The sequence below is a fragment of the Ochotona princeps genome, chromosome 17, assembly GCF_030435755.1.
Source record: "Ochotona princeps isolate mOchPri1 chromosome 17, mOchPri1.hap1, whole genome shotgun sequence".
Classification (NCBI taxonomy): Eukaryota; Metazoa; Chordata; class Mammalia; order Lagomorpha; family Ochotonidae; genus Ochotona; species Ochotona princeps.
Window position 1 is genome coordinate 18,740,054 of NC_080848.1, and position 26,238 is coordinate 18,766,291.

Here is a 26,238-nt window from a genome sequence, read left to right on the forward strand (position 1 = left end):
AGCCAGTCTCTGGTCTAGGGAGGGGGGCATGGAGGTTTCCCTCCTTGTCTAGGTCCTCCCTAAGAGGCTGGGGTGGGCACCCAGAGGTCGCAGCAGACTCAGGAGCCAGAGGGGAAAACCCCACAAACAGGAAAAACTAAAGAGTGAAAAAAAAAAAAAAAAGGCAACCCTTAAAGTGTCGTTTGTCTCAAGAGGATCCAACAGCTCTGCGCTGGACAGTCAGTGCCACAGATGCCCTCCCCCCCCATGGCCCTGCACGCGCGCACACACACACACACACACACACACACACACCCCAAGGCTGTGTGGCCGGCCTGGGAGCCGTGTCCCCATGCCAGACTTGGGACGGTCACCTGTGAAGCACAAAACTGGCCTAAATGACCCCAGAACCAAGTCCTCTCCAGCTGGGACAGTTGTGAGCCAGTTGTGGCCCTTGGCTGGACACAGGATCCTTGGACATAGCACCCACCACCCCCCACTAAGGGGGACACAGCACAAGCGCAGCTCACACAGGTTTGCACACTCCACTTCCGTTCCACAACCCACATCCTTCCCCTCCCCCAGGCAAGAGGACTACAAATCTGTGTGTCTATCCAACCTCACCCAAATACAATTTACAAAAAAGGGGCTGAGGCAGGGAGAGGGCAGGGTGGCGGTACCCGTCCTTCTTCATGGGGTCCTGCCTCCTCCTGGGCAGCACATACCCACACCCAGCTTGGCTCCCTTCTTTGGGTCCACCTGATGCCTCATAATCACCAACACAGCACCGCCACCTAGGAAATGCCAGGGGCTTGGGGGAGTTGTACACCATGCACTCTTGGGCAGATGGGGGCCGGAAGAACCTCAACCCCTGGCCCCAGGGCAGGGGAGGCCCAGCGGACCTCCTGCTTAGACTTGGAGGCCTGGGAGGGGCTACCCTCTACACAGCAGGTAACCTGGGCAGCAGTGGGCATCTCCCAGAGCCACTTCTCTTTCCAGTGGCTTAGGGACAGGGAGTCAAAAAGCCTAATTAATTAAGATGAATATATGCTCAAGTCTATCACTTCTTCCTAACTGATATTGAACGTTAATACAGAGAATTTCTGAGGTCATTACAGCAGCTTCCCCCCCTCCCCCAAGCCCTTGCAAGTGCCCAAGAGATAATCTCAGGACGCCCCCCTCCCCTGTCATCACCTCCCTAATGTCTTACAAAGTCTTATCAACAGGAATATTAATATTATTCTCAGTATCAGAAAAAAACAGTTGAGCAGCACAGGCAAAAATATATCTGCACTACATTTCTGTCATTGCCAAAAATATACACCTCTTCTTTTCTTTATTTAAAAAAAAAAAAAACAACCAAAAAATACCCAACAACAAAACCCAAACGGAAACACACACACACAAAAAACCTCACACATGCAAAGAGATGGACGGGAAGGGAGTGTCAGGGGAGGGCGGAGCCCCCAGTGCACTGACCCAGGGACACAGGCTTCCCAGAGGCCCCAGGCAAGGGGTCGCTAACCACCCTCCCCAAATGGCTGGCAAGTGAGGGGACAGACAGGCATCAGGTCAGCTTAAGGGGCTTCCCTAGGGTATGGAGGTGAGAAGCAGGCTGGCTAACTGCTAAAAGAAGTGGCACTGTACCCCTCCCCCCTCCCCCAATCTCTGGGGCTCCCTTGTGCCAGGGAAGAAAGACCACACACCAGTAGGGGAGGGGGGCCCTGAGACCAAGAGGGCCTAGGGGAGGGAGGGCAGGATGGTACCCTGATTTGAAGCCCCCAGCCCCCAGTTTCTCTCCAATACTGGAGTACTGTTCTGGCTTGTGTTAACCAATCATGCCCCAGACAGGGACAGAAGGTGGTGAGGTGGGGCAGGTGCCCCACCCTCCATGCCCTGCACACCCTCCACATCCTGTGACCTTTGCTCCTTTTGCTCCTGTCCCTGCCCTTGGCTGCCACAGGTCCATGGTAGATACACACACACACACACACACACACACACACACACACATTTGCTCTGTGGGTCAGGTGGCTCCATCTCCCCACCCTCCGCACTCCTCAAGCCAATAGTGCAAAAAATGGGCGGGGCAACAGAGCCAGTCTGGCCCCTTCCGCACCTGCCCCTCCCCAGCACTGGGCCCCTCCCTCAGCCCCCCTCCACCTTTGGGCTTTTACAAGCTTGGCTTGTGACCCCCCCCCGCCGGGCAGGGAGGGATGGCCAATAGCAGTCCCAGGAGCCCATCTGCCACCTGCCCAGACTGGGGAGAAACTGCACATCAAGTCTGGCCAGCCCTTCTCCGTAGGACACCTTCAAGCCAGGGCCAGGCCCTGGGCTTGTCTCTCTGCCCTGTTCAAGTGCAGACCCACATGAGGAGGTGAGGCCAACCAAGTGCCACTTGGACCACGGCCCACTTTGCTCTCTGGAGCCCCAGGGCCAGGTCTGGGGGAGGACAGCTCCTGGGCAGGCTTGGGATCTATTCCCCCACCTCCCGCCTTGCCTTGTGGGGAGGACGATGCAGGGAGGGGCACGGGCCAGGCGAAAGGAGCTCCTCCCTTAGTCTCCAGCACCAGGAGTGTCACCCATGCTCCCCGGCTGGGCCCAGCACAGGCTCTGGGCCGGGGCTCTCTAGTGTCTGGGTGCTGGCGCCTGCTCCAGGCTAGGACCTCTCAGGCCAGGATCTGCCCGCTCCACGTGGCAGGGTCAGGGACGTGTGTATGGAGTTTTAGCCTTTCTCCTGATTGGCTGAGGCTCCTTTGTCAGCGGTCTGGAAAGAGAGCAAGGGAGGCCCAAATTTGGGAGGTGTCTGGCCACAGTGCTCAGCTGAAAAGAGCTTCCTGGACCAAGACAGCTGCTACAGTGCGCAAGAGGCGGGGCCTGGGCTCTGGCAGGTGCACTCCAGGGTCAACAGGTAGGGTGGAAAAGCTACCCTGCCACAGAGCATGCAGGTGCACACCCATGGCATGCCAAGGTCAGCAGGCACTGGAGTCCTCAGAACAGGTAGGGAGGGTGGCCTGCTTTCTAATTGGTCTTCTCTGAAAAGGAAATGGCCTGTTCTCACTGGTCCTCCCAGAGGCCAGCTCTGCTCTGATTGGTTCTTTGTTAGCCCTTGCACCCAGTAGCTCCCAGGGCTCTGCAAGAAGCAACTTGAGGTCTGAGCAGGGCTGGGGTGGAGGAGGAGGAACTGTCTTCCCCAGCTGTTGCATCTGATGTTAATCTGGCGATCCACCTCTGTCCACCCCAGACTCCTTACTCACCCCTCCTTTGGGGCCACTACTGCTGCCATCAGCTCCCGACAGGCCGAGGAAGGGGTTGGTCTGGGCCGTGAGCACGGGAGGCCCGCCAGCTGCAGCTACTGCTGCAGCTGCTGCAGCTGCGGCCAGCAGGCTCGTGTTGTTGCCAAGTGAGGGAGCCACCAGGGCTCCGGCGGGCAGCAGGCCAGGGGTGCCTGCTGAGAGCAGGGGGGTGGAGCTTCCTGCCAGCAGGCTGGCCATGGGCAGCTGGGAGCCCCCAGCCATCTGTAGCCGCTGCAGTTCCCGCTTCTGCTGGATCTGCTGGATCATCTGGTATACCACAGTCTGGTGTTCCTGCAAAGGCAGATTGAGTGTGGGTCCAGGGGCCCTGTGGGGTCTTCCCTGACCCCACTTGCCCTGCTTGGCCCAGCTCCACCCCACTGCAACACTGGGACCAGATGCTGGGAGACAGTGAGGGTTCTTGGTCTAACTGCCATTGCTGAGCCTCAGTTTCCCCATTTGGACCACACAATCTTCGTGAAGACCTGGGGGCTGGCAGGCGCCAGATCCCAGCAAAACTACGTAACCTGAAGTTCCAGCCCCAGATGCCTCCCAACCACACCCAAAAGGGACCCAGCTCCGATCCCAGGGGCTCCATGTCACAGCCAGCCAGGAGCGTCCCCTCTCTCCCCCAGACATGGCTCCTCAGAGCTCAGCCCTTTCGAGCAGAGCTGGGGAAGGGACCCAGGAGCCCCTTCCTTACTGGGGTCAGCTGTGGGGAGGCCAGGAGCTGCTGCAGCTGCTGCAACTGCTGCTCTTGCTGCTGCAGAAGGTGTCTCTGCTGCTCCGTGAGGCTGCGACAGTACAGAGGGAGGTTGGCGAAGACTCAGGGATGCTCTGCCCACACTCCTCCAGCTCCCATCCCCCCGGGATGTGGACATGGAGACAAGGGGCCAGAGGGCGTAGATGCCTGTGCTGCATGGGGCCAGTGGAAAGGTATAGCTGGATGGAGACATTTCTCAGGAGGGGAAGCCAGAGTGGCATAGGGCAGGTGGGTAGGCTCCTGACCCCAAAGGACACCCAGTAGAGGGGGTGGGGGGAAACCAGGGACCAAGAGCTGCTTAAGTTCAGCTCCTGGGTGAGATGAGGGGGTCAGCGATGCTTTAAGGAGAATCCCTCCTGGTGCCCCCCTCCCTACTGCCACTCTTGGGACTCACCTGTTGAGACAGCCTGATAGTTGCAGTGTGGGGGTCGCGCCAGCCTGGCTCAAGCCCACCGGGTTGGGGGCAGCAGCTCCATTCAACCCCCCTAGGAGCCCATTGAGGGGCAGGCCCCCACTGCCTGCCAGCCCCCCGAGCAGCCCCTCAGCCATGGGCATGGCTCCCAGCCCTGCTGTCCCAGGAGCCCGGCCCAGTCCGTTTTGAGGCTGGGGTGGGAGTGGGGCCGGGGCCCCTGGCAGGGCCAGGGGTAGGGTGGCAGGGCTCTGCTGGAGCAGGGGCAGCGGTGGAGGCGTGCTGTGGAAGGACAGTGACGAGCTGCTGCGGCTCGGGCAGCCTGAGTGCGGGTCCTGGGGAGGGAGCGGGGAGGGGTTAGGAGACAGAGGGTCAGTGTGACCATCCTGGTCCCCACCAGTTCTCTCACAGAGCTCCTCCACCTCTGCCTCACCCATAGACACCCTGAAAAAAGCAGGATGGAGGATAGGGCTAAGTCTCCAGTCTCCACCAGCAGTGGTGAGCACCACTGGCTGGTGGGCCAGCATCCCCACTGTGCTATGGGATAGTGATGCAGGGGCTGTTCTTGTTGTTGAGCCTGAAGTGAAGCCAAGCTGCAGGCAAGAGCAGCACAATTTGGGGAAAACCCAGGGCCCCATCCCATCCCATGCCAACCACGCTACAATGGGGGTGACCGGGGTTACCACTGCCTCTTAGCTGACTCACTCATAACCCACAGGGATGGGAGGGGGGATGTTAGCACCTAGTCTACACAGTGACTGTGAAGCCAGAGGGAGGTCACTGGTGGCAGAAAGCAGATAGGAGCTGGGTTCATCCCAAGAAGACTACAACACAGGCAGAGCAGCTGCTATTCCAACCCACGAACTCCACAGCCCCTGCTGGAATCACCCTGTCCTGAGCATTCCTCAACAGCCCTGCCCTGACCAACCCTGGAATATGCAGAGCCCTCCTTCCCTGCCAGGCAGTGCCACCTCTGCACTGCTGCTGCTGCTGTGGGCCTATGGTATTTGCTGCTACCCTGGCAGGCACAGCCCACCTTTGGGGGTAGGGCTGAGCCGGCTCCGTTGCCTACCGACTTGCCAGGCAGGAAGGAATGAGCAGGGAGTCAGGCCCACAGGTAGAGCCGCCCCTCCCCCTGAGCCAGGGCAAGGGCACTGCCCCCTCCTGGCCCCACGTACCTCGGAAGACGTGGACAGCGAGTGATCCAGGCCCAGACTGCTCTTGCCAGGAGGGCTCTTGCTGGTGCTCAAGGAGTCGCTGCTGCCAGCTGCCAGGGCAGTGGAGGGGGTGGGGGGAAGCGGCAGCTGGAGTGGGTGCTTGGAAAAGGCAGGCCCCCTCCCCGCCCCGGCCCTTGCTCCTGCTCACAGGCTGGACAAGGGGCCCCTCACCTTGGGGAGGCAGGCCGTAGGGCCCCGGGAGTGGGCCGTTGGCAGTGGGCAGAGCAGCAGGCAGGGCAGGGAAGGGCACGGAGAGCTGCACATTGAGGATCTGCAGTCGCTCCTTCTTGGCCGTCAGGCTTAGGATCTGCTCCTGCAGCCGCAAGTTCTCCTTCTGCAGCGCGTGTAGCGCCTTCAGCATCTCCACGACTGTGGAAAGGGAGGCACAAAGCTCAGGCCAGCGGGGTCAGCGGCGGGGGAGGCGGGGCCGGGGTGGGGCCAGCAGCCAAAGCAGGGAGCAGAAGCGTGGGTGAGCCCCCACAAGAGGCGGGATCTGGGAAGGGGAGGCGGAGCCTGGGCTGGGGGCGGGGGCTACGAGCAGGGAAAGCAGTTGGGCTATAGTAAGGTCTAAGGCAGGTGCAGGGGGAGCTCCGCCGGATCTGCCCAGCCAGGATTAAAGGGCCGACCCTGGGGACCCTGCAGGAGGGAGGGGGATGAGTCAGGGCTCCCCGCCCCTCGCTCCTCACTGTTGACCCCGGCTTCCCCATCTCCCTGCTTCTCCAGCAGCTGCTCCATGTTGGTGGTTCCCGGGGCTGCAGGGTCGAGCTGCATGCCCCCGCAGGGTGCCGACGCCGTCTGATCAAACAGTGCGGGGAGGCTGCTGATGGGGGACCTGGGGTCAGAAGAGCAACCGAAAGCTCAGGCTCATCTCGCACCTCCCACCTCCAAGGCCCCCACCCCGCGCCCGTCTCTAGGGCTGCCCCTTCCTCACATGGAAGACAGACTCTCCTGGGGAGAGGTTCCCCGACACCGGAAGCTGCAGTCCTCCAGGTCTGGCTCTTAGAACAGACAGCAGAGTCAGCAGGGAGGGGTCATGCCCACCCCAAGAGGTAGCTGCTGTGTCTCCTCCCCCAGGGTCCCCAAATCCCGGCATGGGAGAGTCCAGAAGGGAAACCCTATGGCTCTCGAGGTAATGCCCATGTCTGCTCACCTCCCTCCAGGCAGATTGGTCCCTGCCGCCGAGGAAAGCCACTGTCGTATTTCTCCCTGAGACCTAGACTGAGCTGCTGTGTGACTTCAAGCTACCCAACGACCTCTAAGGTCCCAGACACCAGGGCTAGGAGCGTGGCCCCCAAGCCCTCAGTCACTACAGCTACGGCATCATTAGCGTTATCCATAATTAGACTTTACACACCGCCTGTCAAGCCAGAGTCCTGGGGTGTGGCCCTCTCTCCTGAGACCTGATCTGAATTTCAGAAAATAGTCTCTCTCTTACACACACACACTCACACACATACACACACACACTCTCTTTCTCCACTCCTTTGGGTATTTAACCAGAAGCCAGGGCTTCAGGCTGGGCCCTACTCCACCCCAACAGCCAAGTGGAGTCTCCACACCCATCAGCTCCCAGGCTGGGGAATCTCCAGGGGGAAGGTGGGAACCTGGGGCCGGCCCCCTTAACACCTAAAAACCCAGTTGGTAGCCCAGCTGTTGGGACCTGTGGAAGGGCAGATCCCGGGCACCACAGGACACCCCAGGAGCTGAGGCGGGGACTACCTACAGGGATCAGAGCTCTAGTCAGGAGACTGAAATTTGACCTCTGGCTCTACCACTTCCTTGCCCTCTGTGGTGGACAGTCCCCAAGCCCTCTGTCCTTTCTTCTGGGGCAAGGGACAGTACTTCTGTTCTGCTCAGATCCCCAGCAATGCATGTGGAGAGGAAAGTGAAGCCTTGTAGGCAGGGTGGGTAATGGCCAGAGGGCGGGGGCAGTCAGCAAGCTTGCCCACATCCCTTGTGGGGTCACAGGCAGGTGGTGGCAGTGGCCTTGGGCCTGTGAGAAGAGAGGGGATTTGGGTCTGAGGTTTACATACCTGTGTGGCTGCTCTCGGCCTGGGTGAGGGGGTTAACGGCACCCATAGGAGTTCCAAAGATGTGGGTAGAGGGGAGGCTAAAGGTAGAGCCAGCCAGAGAAAAGACCTGAGGGGAGGGGGAGAATCCAGCCTGGAGCTAGAGTATGACCGTGGCGGGGGAGGGCTGGGGAGTGAGGGATGCTGGGGAGGACACAGGGCCAGCAAAGAGGAGGCACTGTCAGGCAGCCAGCCCCAGCACTCCATCGCTCCTCCTTGACCTGCCCTGGGGTGGGGGGCCGGGAAGAGGAGGAAGGGGAGCCAGGAGCGAGGCCCTACCTGAGTGGTGGAGATAGAAGCAGAAGAGGAGGGCAGGGTGCTGGTGAATGGGGAGCGGCTGAGGCGGGGGAGGGCTGAGGCCCCAGGGGCCCCCAGCAGGCTGGAGGAGAGCGGGGTGCTGCACACAGCCCGTAGCATCCCGCCACCATGGGAGATGGGATCCTTGTTACTGGTGTAGATGCCTGGAAGGATGCAAGGGGAAGCTGGGTCACCTTGCACTCCAGCTGTCACCTGCCTCCTGCCCAGGGGCACGCCCTCTGGGCCCCAGCAGCACACACACCTGTCCAATCCTACTCAGAGACTGCCCCTTCCCAAGATGACAGCCACAGCCACCTGACACCTGCACACTGGCCTGTCCTGCCCTGCCCCAGCTCAGTGCTTTTATAGTTCTCCGCAAATGCAGCATGTCCTACTGACTGTCTACCCAGATTTCTCCAGCTGCCAGGCAGGAGCCTGTCACCTCTATCCTGTAACTCTGTCCTTTCAAGCAGATCCCATCCCATTTGCTGTCTCCATGTTTATGCCTCTGTCCCACTGCCAGACTGGCAAAGCCTAGGAATGCCCACTGACCCAGGGGCTGCTTACCTGCCCCCAACAAGGGAGACTCCAGGCTCAGGCTGGGCAGGCTACCAGAAGGGCCAAAGGTGCGGGAGGCCAGACCACCTAGGCCACAGCTGACCAGGGAACCTCCAGAGAAGGGTGAGGCAGCAGTGGCCGTGAAGCCAGCCAGCTGGGCGCTGGGCAGGGAAGGGGCAGTCAGGCCGCCAGGGCCCTCCTTGTTGCGGCTGCCCCTGGGACGGCCTGGCCCATGGCGGCTCCTCTTGCTGGCTTTGTGCTTCCTTTCCTTCAGGCCCACTTCAGGAGTCTCCTCAGCAGGTGCAGGGGTGGCGCTCAGTGCAGGCATCCGCTTGTGGGTGACTGCTGAAGCTCCGGACGCAGAGATGTGGGGAGACTTATAGTCCCCAGGGGAGGGGGCCCGGACCCGGCCTGAGCTGGAGGTGGTGGTGGAGAAGCGCATGATGGGCCCAAAGCCAGAGAAGACCACCTTCTGTTCAAAGAGGTCAGCCTTGGGGGGATCTGGGGCTGGGGGCGAGGGAGGGGCTGGAGGGGTGGGGACTGAAGGCTTGGAGTACTTGTCCTCCTCCGGCTGCTCCAGTTTGGGGAACGCAGAAAAATCAGGAGAGCTCTGCAGGGACGATACTGCACGGAGGGGAAAGGAGTTACAGCTACACCTCAGGCCCAGGCTACCTCCCACTCCCAGTATGCTGAACCCGGCAGGTTGAAGGCTGGCTTCCTCTCCCAGCTCTGTTTCATTCATGTTCTGGGACAGGTGTTCCCCATCCCCTAACCTTTCCACCTATAATAAAATAGGAGAGAAACTTTCATCCCAGTGGCCTCCCAGCACTACCAGAGGCCAAGTTCTTGCAGGGCTGGAGGGTGGGGCCTCAGAGGGAGGGGCAGGGCGTGCTAGCTCCAGAGGGAGGAGCTGGGGGGAGGGCCACAGGGATCCTGCAAGGTTCTCCAGAACCAACCTGATAACCCTCATGAGCCTCACACTCCCACAGGCAAGGGCCCCTACTGGGGCAGTGTGGAGCCAAAGGTTGTCCCGGCCCCCAGCCTCCTCCCTGGAGGCCCCACTCACCTGCAGGCTGGAAGGGCCCTCCAGAGGAGGAGCAGGAAGAGGAGGATGAGGAAGAAGATGAAGCCGAGGTCAAACCGCTCACACCTTTCCCACTACTCAGTTTCTTGCCTTTATGACCCAGGCTGTGGCTGGAAGACTTTTTCCCCTTCGAGTCTCTGTTGCTGCTCTCCGATGTCTCCTGAGTGCTGGCCTCATGGTGGGAGGATGAGGATGCCGACGAGGAGACCTGGGTCAGGCGGGCAGACATGCCAAGGCTCAGTTCTCCTACCCCGCTGATATGTCCCTGAGCTGGGATGAAGCAGGAGGGCCCAACTAGGAGTCCCTGGCTGGGCAGCCACCCAGGGGCCAGGGACCATGACTCTCCTGGAGTAAGGCCTAGGAGCACTGAACCTGCATAGGGCTGCGCCCTGGCCCCCAGGCAGGGTGGGCAAAGTGGAGCCTGTACTTAAATCCTTATCTGCCTCTTTAAGTAGTTCAGGGCTAGAGACTAGGGTCTCCTGTGCCACCACTCTCTTCCTGTGTACTGGAAGCTGCAGCCACCGGGCTTTTGCCCCTCTCTGACCACAACATGCTCTTCCTGGCCAACTTGCCATGGCTTGAACTCAGAGGTCTTGGCCTTGGTCTCCCTAGGGTACTTCACCTCCAAAAGCCTTGCTAGGTACCCAGGGCATGGAGTGAGTCTTTTGTCCTCTTCTTTCCAAGACACATCAGCAGTCACCATGCTACCTTGCTGCAGACTGTGCCTACCAGAGAGGCTTCATTAACCCACGGGGTGGCTGGTGGTGGTGGGATGTGCAGCGGTGTGGGCATCAGTGGGGCAGGGGCTTGAGCATGTGTCCTGCTGGTTGGCATCTCAGCCTCATTCATGGAGCAGATGACACACTGAGGGGTCACATGGCAGAGTGCCAGCTCCATGGGCTAAAGGCAGTGGGAGAGGTAGCAGCTCCGCGTGGCGGTCAGGCCTGCGCCCACATCACATTTCAGCTGTTTATCTCAGCTGGGCTGCTTACCGGCTGGGAGTTTTCAGCCAACTTACTTAACTAACCTCTGTGTTGTCTCCGCTTTCCTCATTTATGAAATGGGGTTAATCCAATACCAGTCTGCTTGGGTTCTCTCGAGGATAAAGTGAATCCCATGTCCCCTTTCCAGGCCTGGGTTCTGGAAGAGAGCCTGCTGACTGCTCTCCCCGCTCCATTCCTCCGTCAAGGTGGAGAGCAGGTATTGGGAACTGTGCTGAATCAGCAAACACTAGGGGGAGGCTAGGGGACACAGGAGAGTAGGAAAGCCACTCTGCACAGGCTCTCCCTGGTGGAGCCTGGCTCCATCTTCCTCTTTGTTCTTCTCAACAGCTGGAGTTCTGAAGGGAGCCAGATGTGGCTGAGAAAACAGGCAGAGAGGACCGGGGGAGAACGGCTGAAAGGCTGGAGCGGACAGAGCTCGTGGCCCTCCCAGGGACCAGGCCAGTCCCGGAGGATCTCCCAGATCTCCCGACCTGCCAGCCAGTACCTGGCAAGGTCAGGTGAGCCCCCATAAGTGAGAAGGCGAGCAGGCGACTGGGGCAGCTACCACAGCAACATCATCCTTGAAACCCGATACCCGAGCCTCCTGCTAAGATGCCCAGGGCCCTGCCAACCTCCAGAGGAGGAGCGGAAGGAGGCAGGGCTAGGTGAACTGTGATGGTGACAGGAGGAAGTTGCCACTTCAGACCCCCCGCCCCCCGGACTCTCCTTGGGCATTTGAGCAAGGCAGGCCTGAGGCCGAGGCAAGGGGGCTGTTCTGGCTTGGATTAGGGTCAGGCCTGCCTGTTGCTCATCCGGACATGACCTGACGTCTCTACCCGCGTCAGGAAGGGTAGGATGCAGGGGGGAGTTGGGGCTTCCTATGAATACCATCCTGGCCAGCGCTTTCAGCCCTCCAACCTGCATGGGTGGGACCTGGGCTAGGGGCCAGGCTTTGGACATTGTCCTGATAGATGATGGGTCCTCTGCCTGTTGCTGGGGGCCCCAGGAGCTCTCAGCAGGCCTGAGTGCTGGACCTGACTACAGACAGGCACATCTGGCAGCCAGCAGGAGGGTGGTACCCTACTGTCCTGGCTGGCCAGTGACTTGGAGGTCTGCGGCTGCAGACTCATTCTAGGGGCATGAGGAAACTGGAGGTACGGCAAGGGGAAACATGAACCCAAAACCATGGGAAAGGTGCTGGGGTCCCCTATGTACTCTGACTCGCCTCCCTCCAGCCCAACACATATGGCATGCCCTGACTCCTGCCTCTTGGCAGCAGTACCTTGTCAGCAGTGGGGACCACAGGCGGGGTGAGGATGCTGGGAGGTGACTCAGGCCGCTTCTTGTGCTTCTGTTTAAGGCGTTCTTTGTCTTTTCGACTCTGCAGAGGGAGAGGTGATGGGACATAGGTGCAGGAAGTGGAGCGGGGCAGGTGGTGTGGCTGCTCCCATGAGTACACCAGTAACACAGAGCAACATCAATGGCAGGCACGTACCTGCCGGGGGTACCCCTGGAATGGGGAACTGTACAGTAGAGGGAAAAACGTGTGGTATGTGGTGTGAGGGAAGAAGGGCATGACCTGGGTCAGCACATGGCTGGACTGTGGACATGCGTGTGAGCACACATAGCTCTATGTATTTCAGGGGCCTTGGGGACACAGTCATGTCACAGGGAGGATTTGGCAGATCTCTACCCTCTGAAAACCTCTCATTCCACTCCCTCACCCCCTCCTGCTCCTCAGGGGCCTCAGAGAAAAGATGAGGACAAGACCTGGCAGTATGTATGTTGGCGGGGACTGTACTGGAAGTTTCTGGAAAGAGGCACCAGCCCCCTGTGCTAGTGAGGATGCGTGCGGGCTGTGGACAGGGGTGATGCAGGACGGGCCTCACCTTCTTCTGGCTGCGCTCGTGGTGGCTGGCGTGCTTTTCCGGCTGGGTGGACGGCGAGGCTGACCGGCTTCTCCGGCCAGCGATGAAGCTGCTGCTCCCGCCCCCGGTGCCACCTCCACCGCTGCCACCGCTGCTGCTGCCACCTCCACCGCCGCTGCCACCCGCTCCTCCTCCCCCACTGGTGGGCCGGGACGTCTTCTGGAGGAGAGCAGGGAGATAGCTGGCCCCATCCTCTCCTCTCCCTCAGCTCAGAGAGATCCTGAAGGTGAAGTCCCATGGGCCCTGCCCAATGCTGGGTGGACCCTGTCTCAGGACCCTTGTGTATGCTCAGGTCTGCACACCTAGCACAGCCTTGTAGCTTATACTGCGAGGCCAGGAGGAGGCAGAGGGCGTCTCTCTTTCCCCTTTGCACACACTCTTTGCCTGTGTCCTCGAGCCACAGCCTCTTTGTGCCTCTTCCCCTGGGGAAGAGAGCCTGGCACCTCATATCCTGTCCTGTGCCAATACTCCACCCCTTCTGTCCAGACTCTGGTCCTCCCCCCTCACCATGCACAGTGGTCCCCAAAATGTTCTTCCCTTGACCCAGAGAGAGGGTGGGACAGTATCATCCCTGACAAAGCCCTTGGAAGGCCCTCCTGTCGCCTCCTCCAGCCAGGGCTCATCTGTCCCTTCTGTGACCCCCAATATACTCCCAGCCTGCTCAGCCAGCCATCCAATCTTCATCTCTCCACCCAGCACTGGCAGCACACCAACCTGAGTGCCTTATCACATCCTACATCCTCATCATACCAGGAAACCAAGGCGGCCTCGTGACTTCGGGCCCAAACCAGACAATTGGGCGATAACAGAGTGGAACCCACCGCAACAGTGCCAGGCCATGCGGGGCCGCCTGGGTGTGTGTGGGGACATTCATGTTCTGGCTTTCCCCACGTGGTGTCTCACAGTTACCCCCACAACCAGGCCAAGTCTACCTAGAAACGGCACTAGCATCCTGCTTCCTCCCTCCATCCCCTGGCTCGCAGCTGCCCGCCAGCCACTGGCCTGGGTGTTCCCAATCTGCTGCCTGGTGGCTGCCTGGGTAATCCTCCTAGAGAACAAATCTGATCATGCCACCCTCCTGCTTAAGGCCCACGGCTGCAGCCTAGAGGTGAGGTCCAAGCCACAGCCTCCTTCTCAAGACTTCTCCCCAGGAACAATCGGGCCACACTGCCTGTTCCAAATCCCCTGCAGCTGCTGAGAAGTAAGTTAGGGAACCTCCAGGAGCCCAGTGGTTTCCACAGCTGGAAAGGACACAGCGTGCCCAGTTCTCAGGCTGCTCAGAGTACCTCCACTACAGAACATTAAGTGCCCAGGGGGAGGCGTGCACCTGTTACACAAGGGCTACCTCCCACTTCCGCTTCCATGGGGTCTTCCTTGAAACCTTCCAGACTGACTGGTGGGCCACAGCTGAGCTGCGACTTGTGCTGCAGATGGCTTAGCTAAGCTCGATGTCACACCTCTCCAACCAAACTTTATCATGTATCCCTCTGCGAATGGAGAGCTCTCTCCTCCCTTGTCCTCCCAACCCCAGCCCTGACCCTAGCCCAGGCCCCGTGTCCACACCCTTGAGTGTGGGCAGAAGCACTCACCATCTTGCTGAAGTGGTATTTGCAGTAGCCGCAGTACTTGACATTGTCTACCTCCAGCACTTCTTCCTCACACAGCAGACCTGCCATTTGGGCACTGATCCAGAGAAGGGAGCCTGAGGAGGGTGTGGCCACGGACCAGACGGGCCATCTGCCTCCTCCCCTGACCGCCCAGGTGATGCCTCCTCCTCCTGCCCCAGGTGACGTCAAGCCCATCCAAGGCCAGCAAGGGTACTGGCACCAGAGACAGCAGCGAAGGTGTGCCCACTAGGCAGCTGTCAGTGATCAAGCAGAGCTGGGGAAAGGGTGGGGACATGGTGGTCTCACCAGGTGACATGGAAAGCTTGCCGGCATCCATGACGGTTACAGGTCATACAGGCCCCCGAGGCTGCCTTGCTCTCCCGACCCTGCTCCTCGCAGATGTAGCAGGTCTAAGGGATATAGCACGATTGTCCCCCCTCTGGGTAGCCCTCATCTCAAGACCTCTCCCCACAATGCCAACCTCTCGTCACCATTCTGGCGCAGTGCTGTCCAAGAGAATGTTCCCAGTGATGGCAAGGTCTATGACCTGCACTTGCCAACACAGTGGTGTCTAGTTCCACAGGTCACTGGCTAGTGCTTCCAGGGGTGAGGGGACAGGGACCCAATTCTAAACAACACAACTGCATGAAGCTGGTGGCGACCCTATGGATAGCACAGTCCTGGGGTCCTGAGCTCTACAAGGCCAGGAACTGTGCTTACCTTGCTCATGCGGGAGTGGTCTTTGCACAGACTACTGCTTCTGGCTGGAATCAGAGAACCCTCTGACCTCAAGGTTGGCTCTGCCCCTTCCCAACCCTTGCCTTGGATCTTAGCCTAAAAAGGCCTTCTCCTTGGTCACTGCAACCCGAAGTAAGTCCACAGAGGGAGTGCTAGTTCAGTGCCTTGCTGATGGCCTGCACAGCACCTATTCCACTCACCTGCTCAGTGAGATGGACGGTCTCTGCCTAGAAGGCCCTGGGTGTCATGGGAGAGGGAGGCAGCACATCGACCGTGACCACTCCAGAACACTACGCTGGGTCAGGCACACAGTACGCACCCAGCAAAATGTGTCCAGGGACACAACTGAGTGAACTGTTTGCTGAGCTCTGGCCTGGGGGGGTCTATTTTCTCCTGCTCTGTGTGTGTGTGTGTGTGTGTGTGTGTGTACAGAAGTCTGGGTCAGGGGTACATACCTACCCACAGCCCAAGTGCCTGTAAAGTGCTGACTAGACAGAAGAGTGCAGTGGACAGACCCAAAGATGGCAGGTGGGGCCTGGGCTGGGGCCCAGCAGGGGTGCTGACCTTGTTGAAGCGATCGTGAGGCACGTACTGTAGCACGATGGGCTCCATGGTGAGCACGTTGGCGAACTGCACTTCAGGGATGTAGAGGGCACACACCACGTGGGCCCAGCCTGGGGCGATGCAGGGTCAGCCTCAGCTGCAGATGGCGAGCCTGAGACCCCACCGCTGGCAACCACACCCCCGTACCACCCTTTCCTCCTCCACAGCCCAGCCACTACACTCCTGTGCCCTATGCCCTGCTCAGGGTGGGGTCCTGGCGGCCTCCATGGCTGAGCCCTGGAACTTGAGGCACTCTCACCTCCATTGTCGGTCCTCTTCAACGCCCCGTCTTTGTGTGGGCACAGCTCACATCTCTGCCAATGCAAGGGGGGGGACGACACAGGGACTGGGACACTGCTGTTCAAGCCCGAGGACCCTGGCTAAATAATCAGGACCAAGTGACAGTGACAAGGGAGGTGAGGGCAGGAGTCACCAAGGTCTGGGCTACAGGAACACAGGTGTCTCCCCAGCGCTCCCTCCGCTTTCCTAGGTAACCCCAAAATCAAAGACAAACCTCTATGTCCCTGGAGTGGGGACCAGAGGTGGGACAGAGGGAGGGATGAGCCGTGCAAGGGATGGGGCTGGTGACAGGAGTGCAGGAAACAGGAAGTGCTGTGGGAACCCCACCCCAGCCTTAGCTCAGGTGTGTGGGGGAAAGGGGCGGGAGGGGACGTGAGTGGGAGGGGTCGGGGAAGGGGGGTCTGGGTCTGGAACTCACCACCCTGGCTGCTCTCTCCTGAGACTCACATTTCCGGCAGAACCAGGGTCCTGTGGGCACCTGAACGATGCCATAGCAAGCTGGGGGCAGGGGACAAAGCTGTCAACCAGGGGTTTTCTCCCAGAGCCCATGTGGGAAGGGCAGCGGAAGGTGAGGTAGACTGCTCCCCTCCCTGACCGCACCCCCACAAAGGGTACCAAAGAGCTCTCAGGCAGCCTCCAAGCACACAGCCACAGGGCAGGAAGTCAAAGTCTTTGACCTTAAACTTCCAGATCCTCCCCACCCCATGCCCTTTTTGGACCTGCTTCCCAGTGCTTGCCAGACCCCAAGCATCAGCACCACAAGCAAACAGATTTTGTTGTTATGGGATGAGGGGGAGGTGTGGAGGCATCACTCCTTAAAGGGCCAGTAAGGGGCCAGGTGGGCAAATCGGCGGGCCAAAGATTCCTCATCTCCTCCCACTATCCCAGGCACAGGTCGGCAGAGCACAGGTGCAGCACACGTGAGGGAGTGGAGGGGAATGGCGGGAAGAGCCCGCAGCCACAGCTGGATGGTGGGGTGTCCCGGGAAGCGGAGGGGACCCAGCTGGCTGTGTCAGACAGGCAGGAGATGCCAGCCTGCGCCCACGGCGAGACTCCTCAAGGAGTTAACTCCTGGGCCATGTGCTGCTCGCTGTTGCGGGGAACTCCTGAACCTGGTACTCCTTGCATTCCCGGAGGGGGGGGAGAGCCCGCCTCCCTACCCCCCTGCACAACCTCTCCCTCCCCAGGGGCTGCTCCCAGTCCTCGCTCTCCTGGGACCCTTCTCCTCCCTTTACCAACTCTGCTCCTCCCAGCATCCGGAAGCGAAGGGGGGGAAATGACCCCCCTTGACCTCTTCCTCCGGGAGCCAGGACCAAAATAACCCGGCGGGAGGGGACACCTCGCAGGTAAACACAACCCGGGCCGCCCCCCGACAGGGACGGTGTGGGGCGCCGGGAGTTCCCTTGGTCGCTCCCCAGACTCTCCCCAAACTCCCTCAACTTGGGGTGGGGGGGGGGACGCGAGGCCCGGAACAATAGGCGAGAAAACAATGCCCTGACCGGGTCCTTAAGGACCGGGTAGCGGGGAGACCCCCTCCGCCTCCCTCGGCCTTCAGGTGGGGTGGGGGAGGGGCGCGCGAGCCCCAGGAGGTCTCGGGAGGGCGCGGCCCCGGGGCGCCCCAAGCGCACGCCGCCCCCGGGGGTCCCGCCGCCGCCCCCTCGCATCCCCAGCCCCAACTCCCCCCACCCCACCACCAGCTAGGCGTACCTTGGTGGACGGCCACGCTGCAAGCGTGCCCATCGCAGTAGACCAGCGGGTTCTCGGCCCAGCCCCTCTCGTCCGAACATACGCAGCAGCCTCCTACCATCTCCTTCATACTCCCATGAGCTCCCTCCGGGGCTGGGGCGGGGGGCCGGCCGGCGGGGGTCGGGGGTCAGGGGGGGAGGGAGGGAGCGGGGGGCCGCGCGCCTCCTCGCCCCCTCCTCCGCCGCCGCCGCCGCTTCTTTTCTTTGCCTCCTCCTTCCTCCTCCTCGGCGGCCTCCTCCTCCTCGTCCTCCTCCTCCTCCTCCTCCTCGCTCGCTCTGTCTGGCCGCCCCCCCCGCCGTGCTCTCGCCCTCATGCCCCGACGGGCCCCCCCCACCCCGCCCCAACAATGAGACTCGCGCGCCGGGCTCGCCCCCTCCGCGCCGCTCGCGCCGCTACCACGGTCGCCCGGCCGCCGCGCAGCCCGGGCCCGGCGGGGGAGGCGCCGAGTGGCACATCCCGGGCGCCCGCCCGCTCACGCGCCGCCTCCCCGGCCCCCCTGCCCGGCCGCGGCAGCCATGGCCGCGCGCCTCCGCTCGCTCGCTCCCGGCCCGCCCGCCCGCCGCCGGGTAAAGTCTTAGGTTCAGGGAACAAAGCCTGGCTTGGTAGGGAGCTTTTTCCGCTGCTTCGCGGCGCGCTTCTTCCCCCTTGTTTCTTTGGCGTTTTTAGGGCTGCGTCGGTGACTCCCGAGCCACCCCCTCCTTCCCCTCTCTCCCTTGCCCTTCCGCCTCGGGCCCCGAGTCTTTGGATTTCTCCAGCCCCGTGCTCCCAGGTTCTTCGTTGCTGAATCTGTTCTTCAGCCCTCCACCCCGACCCCAGCCCTGGATAACTTAAGGGGTGTTTTGAGACAAGGCGGACGGCCACTCGCCCTTGGGTCGCTGGAGCGGAGGAGGGGGGTGTCTCTCCAGGGTCCGCGCGGGAGGGCAGACACTGGCACACAAACACCATTCAACAAGTATTTATTAACCTCACAGCCTCGTGTCAGCATGAATCAATGCTCCCTGCCCGCGGGGCGCTTCCCGTCGACTGCCCAGGCACTGGCGCAAGCGCGGGGACTCTGGGGCACCAGGGCATCCACAGCCAGACAGCAGAGTTCGACCCCCAACCCCCAGGCCCGACCCTCCCAGAGCTAGCTACACGCTCCAGCACAACCCCACGGATGCGCTGTGATTTCCCCCCCCTAGCTAAAGACACGCACTCGCAGGACCCTGCCGTTACACATGACCCTGGGGCGCACGCGCGGACCCAAGTATTAATTAAAGTCCCTGAAAGGGAGAGGGGTTCTTGGGGAAAAAACGGAGGGCGCCCGCTCGTAGGTTTCTTTCCTAAAACTGACGTGGGCAAGTTTGGGGAGGCAGGGAGATAGGAACCCCACACACTTGCTAGGGGATGAGGCGGCACCCGCGGGCACCAAAAGTCACAAACACACAGGCACGCATCCGCAGGAGGTGGCGCGCCGGAGGGGAGAAGGCAGCCCTGGGGGCTCCGGCCACACTTCAAAGCCCTGGCGGCCAGGAACGCTTCCGGGGGGGAGGGGTAGGAGGCAGGAGTGGGGCAGGGGTGGGGGAGGCCGCCCCTTCCCCCCGGCAGACTCTTCCGCCGGGTCCGCCTCCTTTTCACCAGCACCTGTTCAACCGGAACATCAAGGGGCCGGAGCCCGCCGCCCCCCGCCCGCGTCTCTTCAGTACCTTTCATCCGGGAGAAAGGGGGGTGAGTCCCCGCCCAGGAGGGGGCGGGGGCGAACTTGTCCTTGACCTGGTCCGCGGCGTCAGGGATTTGCTCCTTTAATCCCCGCGAGGCAGCGATTTGGGGAGGTCTGGGGAGCTGAGGTCTTTGCTCTTGCACGCATACCCACTCCCACCGTCACCCCTTCAATCTTGGGAAATCCCAAAGGGCTGCCCGCCCGCACGAAGAGACCTTGTCCACTCTGGCGGAGCGGGAGACACCTGACTGCCAGCGGCTTCCGTGCCCTGAGGAGGGGGCGTCGAGAGCCAGGGCATTGTCTCCCGCCGGACTCCTGGCGAGCACAGCTCGGCTCCGGTTGCTCTCAGATTTGTCAAGCTGGCACACGCGGGAAAACTTATAAAAGACGCACAGGACCCTGATATCGGAGTTTCCAGCGAATTCCCTGTACTGCAAAAATAAAACCACAAGGACGTCGAAAGCGAAGATGTCAGCCCTTGACTGTGCGCTCTCAGTAGATTTGGATATTTGCTTCTGGGACAGACTACCAACAAATTGGTCGCAGTATCTGGTTTCGCTGGACAGGGGTCCCCTAGCCCAACGGGTGCGTGACCTGGGAAGCTGGTTCTGTTCTGGAAGCCTTTGTTTTGGGGTGCCCCCATGCACCCTCCAGGCTCGCAGTACGTGACCAGGTCACTGCGCTTGTGCGCCGAGCGGTTTAGGAATTTTTTCTCCCCACCACGCAGTTTCGGATGGGTGTCAACTGGCCCTGTTTTATGGGTGGGGCAACTGAGAATCCGGCTGATAAAGGGGCACAGCCCCAAAGTCGGGTCGCCGGAATTTGAACCCAGTCCGCCCATTGCCATCGCGGCTCTGCCACTCCCCACCCACCGCCGCGGGGACCCAGGGCGGAGATGTGCAGCCCTTTTCCAGCTGCCGCTGTGCAATGCCCCTGCACCTGCCCAACCTCAACCAGAAGGAGCAGGGGCAGGACCTGGCCAGCAGCAAGCGGCTCAAGTTCACGGCTCCGTCCTCGGCGTAAGCGGAGCCCCGTCTTGGGGCGTCCTGCGGGCGCTGTCCGTCTGTACCACTTGGGCCTCAGTGTTCCTCTCCTGTCAGTGGGACGTTCATACCCTCTGGCAAGGGCTGGGATGGACAGCGAACGGCCATCTGCGCTGAAGCACACAGTAGGCCCTCAGTTCCTGCTCCCTGATCTTCCCCCCTGCACCCCACGCACACACTCCGGACTCCAAGCACGCCTTCCCGCTCCCGCTTCCCGCGTCCCGCCGTGAAGGGACGAGGGCAGAGACGACCAAACAGAAAATTATTTCCGCACGCTCGGCCCGCCCCGCCCAGCCCCGCTCCGCCCCGCCAGTCCCCGGAGCCAGAAGGGGATTGTGGGGCCGGAGCCGAGCGGGGCGGAAGCGCGCGTCGCGCTGCTGCTCGGGCCCGACCGCACCGGCCCCCGCAAGCTCCGGGGCCCGGGGCTGCGGGCTGTGCTGGGGCGGCCCCGGGGGTCGAGGCGCTGCCGCCGGCGCGTTTCCGCGAAGTCTGGCTGGCCGGTTCCGGAAGCGGGCGGGGGCGGCTGCTGGGGAAATGAGGTTTCGCTTCTGCTAGCTGGCCTGGCGCTCGGTGTCGCCCGAGCCCGAGGGGTTGAGGGGTGCAGGTGCGACCGCTGTGGTCTGTCCTTAGGAAGCCCCTGGCAGTGGGCAAAGGTTGTGCCGGTTGTATATGGCTTTCTCCCGCCAAAGCAGGGCTTCTGACCTTGGGCGCTTTCGGTGCGGGGCTGGGGTGGAGGGTAGGGGTAGAGTTTGGTTATGGTCCCGGGTCGCCCTGCTTGTGAGCAGCCTGTGGGGTTACCTGGCAGGTGGGTGGGCCTGGCCTGGCCTGGCTGGGTAGAAACACCAGGGTGCAGGTGGGGGAGCAGCTGAGTGAGCCTCAGCTGGGTTCTGTCCCAACCCTGCCACTGCCACTTGCTGGCTTTGATCAGGAGATAGCACTGCCTGGGCTGGGGTGCAAGGTTTCGGGTCTCAGACACTGCTGCGGGCCCGGTTGTGAAGCCTGTGCCTGTCAATGCTCCACGTGGAGCAGGGTGTTTTCCCAGGCCCGGGCTGTGCCTGGGGGATGGTCCAAGGCTGAGACCCGGCAGGCTTACTGGGGGCGGGGTGAACTGGCTGCTTCCTAAGGCAGAGGGCCCAGTGAGTAGGATGAAGGGCTGTGGGAAAGGAACTGAGGAGGCGGGAGGGGATTCCCCGAGCCCCAGGAGACTGTAGTCACAGTTACTGTTAACGTGACTCTGCACTCGTGGGATTTTTGGGGGGCTTCTACAGGAAGAAAGCAGTTCTGGTAGACACTGCCATTAGTTGGCAGCCTCAGTTGGACAATCTGTGAAGTGGGGACCATCTACCCCCTCCTCCAGTTAGGCAGCCTGCAGCCAGCCACGGATCCTGCAGGTGCGTTAAGTACTGGTTGAAACCCCGGTACCATGGCTCCATAAGCTAATCCTTCTCTTGCAAGGGTCCAGATCCCATGTGGACACTGGTTCATGTCCCAGCTGTTCCACTTCCCATCCAGCTTCCTGTTTGTGGCCTGGGAAAACAGTAGAGGACAGCCCAAAGCCTTGGGGTCCTACACCGGAGTGGGAGACACAAGAAAGGCTCCTGGCTCCTGGCTTCAGATCAGGTTAGCTCTGGTTGTTACAGCCATACCAGCGGATGGAGGATCTTTGTCTCTCCTTCTCTCTATAAATCTGCCTTTCTAGTAAAAATAACACATCTTTGGAAACAAGCAAGCAAGTACTGCTGGAGCCCAAGTGGTCCCCTTGTCCCCATTAGGAAATCAGGGACTTGCTTTAGAAAGTTGGGGTAGGTAGAAAGGCAAGAAGTTGGTGGGCTGAAGCAGAACGTGCCCCAGCTTGGCACAGAGCTCGGAGGAGTCAGCTTGGCCCTGCCCTTGCCTGGCAGCATGACCTTGGGCACAGAAGTCGTCCTCTGTGGCATTTGGCCTTGGAAGTCCCCTAGGTCAGTACTCCGTGGCTGCTGCCTGGGCTCCCGGGGAAGTTCCCAGACTATAGGCTGGCAGGTGACTGGCATATTCATCCTGCCATGTTCTTTGCTGCTGGTCCCTCCTCGGCTCAGTCCTTGGCTCTCCTGAGGTTGTGGCCATCAGAATGACAACTGCTAGCTGCATTGTTAAGTCTTGCAACCAGCAGGACATTGACTTGTGGAGGGTGACGAACAATGACTGGGGCAATGCGGGCCAGGATGCTGCTCAGCGCAGAGGCAGGGAATCACGGTGCCCCTGGGGCCAGGGAAGGCCTGTGTTGCGGCCAAGTGGGAACAAGGGCAAGGTGCAGGGAATAGGGGCCAGTGACCACACGGGTGTGTGCATGGCAGGAGAAGGTGCCCTTGGGTGGCTTGCTAAGGAGCGTTGGGGGCTTCATCCAGAGGCTTGTTAGCAGGAGAACCTGGCCATGCCTGCACCGTGGTTGTCCGGTCTGTCGGGGACTGGCCAAGGTTGGAGGGAGGCCACAGGCTGGGAGATTGGTCTGGACAGCAGTTCTCAGTCTCTCCAGTGCATGGTGTTCTCGTTCGGATACAGATCCTGATTCGAGTCAGGTGCAGCGCATCCTGAAGCTGCAGGGGATACTGTGCTGCTGCTGGATCAAAGAGCATACTCACCTAGCAGGGCATCCAGTGAGTGGTGGGAGCTTGATCCTATGCAGCCACAGAGGGGGTGAAAGTAAAGAGGGGATTGCTGAGGGTAAGACTGAGGGGCGGGCACCTGGCTCAGCAGTCAAGATGCCAACATCACCTATTGGTAGGCACCTGGGTTCTCCACTTGATTCCAGCTTCCAGTAAAGGTGCACCCTCAGAGGCAGGGGTAGTGGCTCAAGAACCTACATCCCTACATCCCAGCCCCTCACATAGGAGACCGGGATGAAGTTCTGGGCTCCTGGCTTTGGCCTGGCCCAGTCCTGGCTATTACAGTTACTAGGGAAATGAGCCAGCAATGGGCGCTGTCTCTTTGCTTTTCAAATAAGTAAAAAGGTCTTAAAGATTGGGGCAGGAGGTGCTTGATAAAGTCAGGCTGAGGGGATGGCTTTTGGGACACCGACAGGGCTTTGCGCATGCACTCAACAGCAGAGCCCTGCCATGGGGTGGAGAGAAGAGAGTGGAGCTCAGAAGCTGGTGCTGGTCAGGGAGGCATTGCTAGGGTCTGGGCTGGAGAGAGCCCGGAGCCCGGAGAGTGTCCAGGGGTACTCTTGTCGTTGGCCATTCTGAAGGAGCTTGGCAGGAACAGGAGGAGACAACGCCAGGGTCACACCCCACAAAGAGGTCAAGGGAGGGAAGACTTCTGCAAGGAGGAGGGCCCTGATGACCTCAGCCTGGAAAATTCCAGGCCCTGGTGGGGGAGGAGGTAGAGACTGAGGGCAGTGAGCAGGGAGTGAAGCATAGCCTGGGAGGTGGGAAGGCCGAGAAAGGCAGGGGACTCTGGGGGCACAGAGGGGCGCTGCTGCTGAAGATAACAGCTGCCATTTGATGAGAACTCGTCATGTACTGGACACGGTGTCAACCATGTAACATGCCCCTGGCAATGACACAGATGGTTTTCTTTTTTTTAAGTACTTTTTTTTTAAAGATTTATTTATTTTTTTATTACAAAGTCAGATATACAGAGAGGAAGATCTTCCATCCGATGATTTACTCTCCAAGTGAGCCGCAATGGCCGATGCTGCACCGATCCGAAGCTGGGAACCAGGAACCTCTTCCGGGTCTCCCACATGGGTGCAGGGTCCCAAAGCCTTGGGCCGTCCTCGACTGCTTTCCCAGGCCACAAGCAGGGAGCTGGATGGGAAGTGGAGCTGCTGGGATTAGAACTGTCGTGCATATGGGATCCCAGCATGTCAAAGGTGAGGACTTTAGCCGCCAGGCCATGGCACTGGGCCCACAGATTTCAATTGCTATCTGGTTTCACAGAGAAGGAAACAAGCTCTAAGAGCCACGAGGCACAGAGGCAGGACTGGTCACCCTGATTTAAATGAGGGTCCCTGCCAGTGCACTGGCTCAACTGGGTAAATTATCATCTTGCAAGTGTTGGCATCTTATATGGGTACCAGTTCGTGTCCCAGCTGCTCCTCTCTCCATGAAGCTCCCTGCTTATGGACTGGGATCGTAGTGGAAGATTGCCCAAAGCCTTGGGACCCTGCACCTACTTGGGATACCAGGAGACTCCTGGCTTCAGATTGGCTCTGCTCTGGCTGTTGCAGCCACCGGGGGAGTGAACCAGCAAATGGAAGATCTTTCTCTCTGTCTCTCCCTTACTTCTGTAAATCTGATCTGCTTTTCTTATAAAAATAAATAAATCTTAAAAAAAATAATAGGATATATCCCTAAGGGGGCTATTCTGGGGCAGATTCAGCACTTGCTCTCTGCATTCAAGCCCCTTCCTACTGCAAACTCACAGCCACATCCTTAAGCAGTCACCATGTGCTGACCCCTACCGTGCACCAGTTAAAGAATGAGCAGGACCTGCTGACACAGAATGAATGTAGACAGATGCAGGGGGTGGAGAATGCAGTGTGACCAAGAGATGGAGGCCCTGGACAAGGAGCTACCCAGGGCCACCTGGGACAGCTCAGGCAAGGCTCCTTGGGGATCACCGGTTCTGAGCTCTGAGTTGAAGGCAGCCAGAGGTTCCTGAATAGCCCTGGCCCAGTTGTTGAGCATGTGCAGAGAGAGCCCCCTGGGGGCCCAGATGTGACCATGGAAGGTTGGTGTCCTGGGTAGGTGTCAAGTATAGGCAAGAGCAAGGAAACTAGGGGATGACACGATGGCTCAGATTCCTTATGGGCATTGGTTCATGTTCCGGCTGCTCCACTTCCAGTTCAACTCCGTACTTCTGGCCTGGGAAAGCAGTAGAAGACAGCCTAAAGCCTTGGGACACTGCACCCGCATGGGAGATCTGGAAGAAGCTCTGGCTTAACTCTAGCCATCAGGGCTATTTGGGTGGGTGAGGCAGTGTGAACCAGCAGATGGAAGATCTTTTTGTATCTCCTTGTCTCTGTGAATCTGCCTTTCCAATAAAAATGAATAAATCCTTAAAATGAGTTTGGAAACAGCATGGTTGTGCAAGGTGCCAGGCAAAGGGACTTAGGGAGATACTGTAGATGCTTGGATTTGCTCAAGAGGATATGTGCATGAATGTTTGCATGTGTCTGCGAAGGAAGGAGAGGATTCCTGGGATGGGGTGGTTAAACTGAGAATGGAATCATTGGCAGGGGTGGGAAGGTAATGCCCAGCTTTCCATTTGACCTGGAGTCCTGGTACAGGGAGGAGGAGTCGCAGGCTCATTAATGGCCTTGGCGTGGGCATTGCTGAGTCGGAGGTTCAGGGGCTGGTCCTGGAAGAGGGTCACATACAGGTGTTTCCTCCAAAATCACAATGTGCTTGCAAAGCATGTGTGGTGCTCACGTCTGCCAAGCCTTCAGGCCCTGGAGAGCACTTTCAGGGATGTCTGTGAGCACTGTCAGCAGTACTGTAGCCCTGGTGCAGGGGACTGGGAGGCTATGCAGGTGCAAGAGTCAAGGCCAAGGCCAGAGGCCAAGGCGATGCAGCACTAAACAGCAGGCAGCAGGCATCCAGAGATGGAGGAACCCCAAGGAGAAGGACAGGGGAGGGAGGCGTTATCCCACAGAGCAGGTGTCTCACAGGAATCCTTGCATTGGTAGAAGCAGGTAGCAGGGATACACACCACTCTTTCTTTCTTTCTTTCTTTCTTTCTTTCTTTCTTTTTTTTAAGATTTATTTGTTTTTACTGGGAATAGATTTATGGGGAGAAGGAGAGACAGATCTTTATCCACTGATTCAATCCCAAGATGGTCATAACTGCTGGAGTTGAGCCAATCCAAAGCCAGGAGCCAGGAGCTTCCTCCAGGTCTCCCACATGGGTGCAGAGTCCCAAGGCTTTGGGCAATCTTCCACT

At 59.8% G+C, this 26,238-nt stretch overlaps 1 protein-coding gene across 2 annotated transcripts; it reads right to left on the reverse strand.

The window, feature by feature from the left end:
• Nucleotides 1-1,324: 1,324 nt before the first annotated feature.
• Nucleotides 1,325-18,022, reverse strand: MLLT6 (MLLT6, PHD finger containing). Of its 2 annotated transcripts, none has more exons than XM_058676182.1 (20): nt 17,536-18,022; nt 16,247-16,326; nt 15,788-15,842; nt 15,490-15,599; nt 14,494-14,597; nt 14,170-14,263; nt 12,542-12,736; nt 11,935-12,033; nt 9,652-9,877; nt 8,595-9,209; nt 8,010-8,191; nt 7,695-7,800; nt 6,593-6,659; nt 6,348-6,493; nt 5,833-6,030; nt 5,623-5,711; nt 4,430-4,779; nt 3,976-4,066; nt 3,237-3,566; nt 1,325-2,746 (listed from the first exon to the last, which is right to left on the reverse strand). In XM_058676182.1, exons 1-20 carry the CDS (start codon nt 17,642-17,644, stop codon nt 2,705-2,707), a joined length of 3,288 nt encoding a protein of 1,095 aa, XP_058532165.1. In that variant the 5' UTR covers nt 17,645-18,022; the 3' UTR covers nt 1,325-2,704. The 2 variants fall into 2 exon arrangements, with proteins under 2 accessions (XP_058532165.1, XP_004591181.2); XM_004591124.4 differs by having other exon boundaries at nt 12,542-12,739; nt 17,536-18,020.
• Between the last annotated feature and the right edge of the window lie 8,216 nt (nt 18,023-26,238).

Bases quoted from the DNA above. Each gene is read 5' to 3' on its own strand.
- MLLT6 (XM_004591124.4), bottom strand. From the start codon at position 17,644: ATGAAGGAGATGGTAGGAGGCTGCTGCGTATGTTCGGACGAGAGGGGC. The intron at 15,843-16,246 runs GTGAGTTCCAGA...TTGCATTGGCAG, and splicing joins AGGAGAGAGCAGCCAGGGTG to AGATGTGAGCTGTGCCCACA. The intron at 12,034-12,541 runs GTGAGGCCCGTC...CTCCCTCTGCAG, and splicing joins ACGAGCGCAGCCAGAAGAAG to AGTCGAAAAGACAAAGAACG.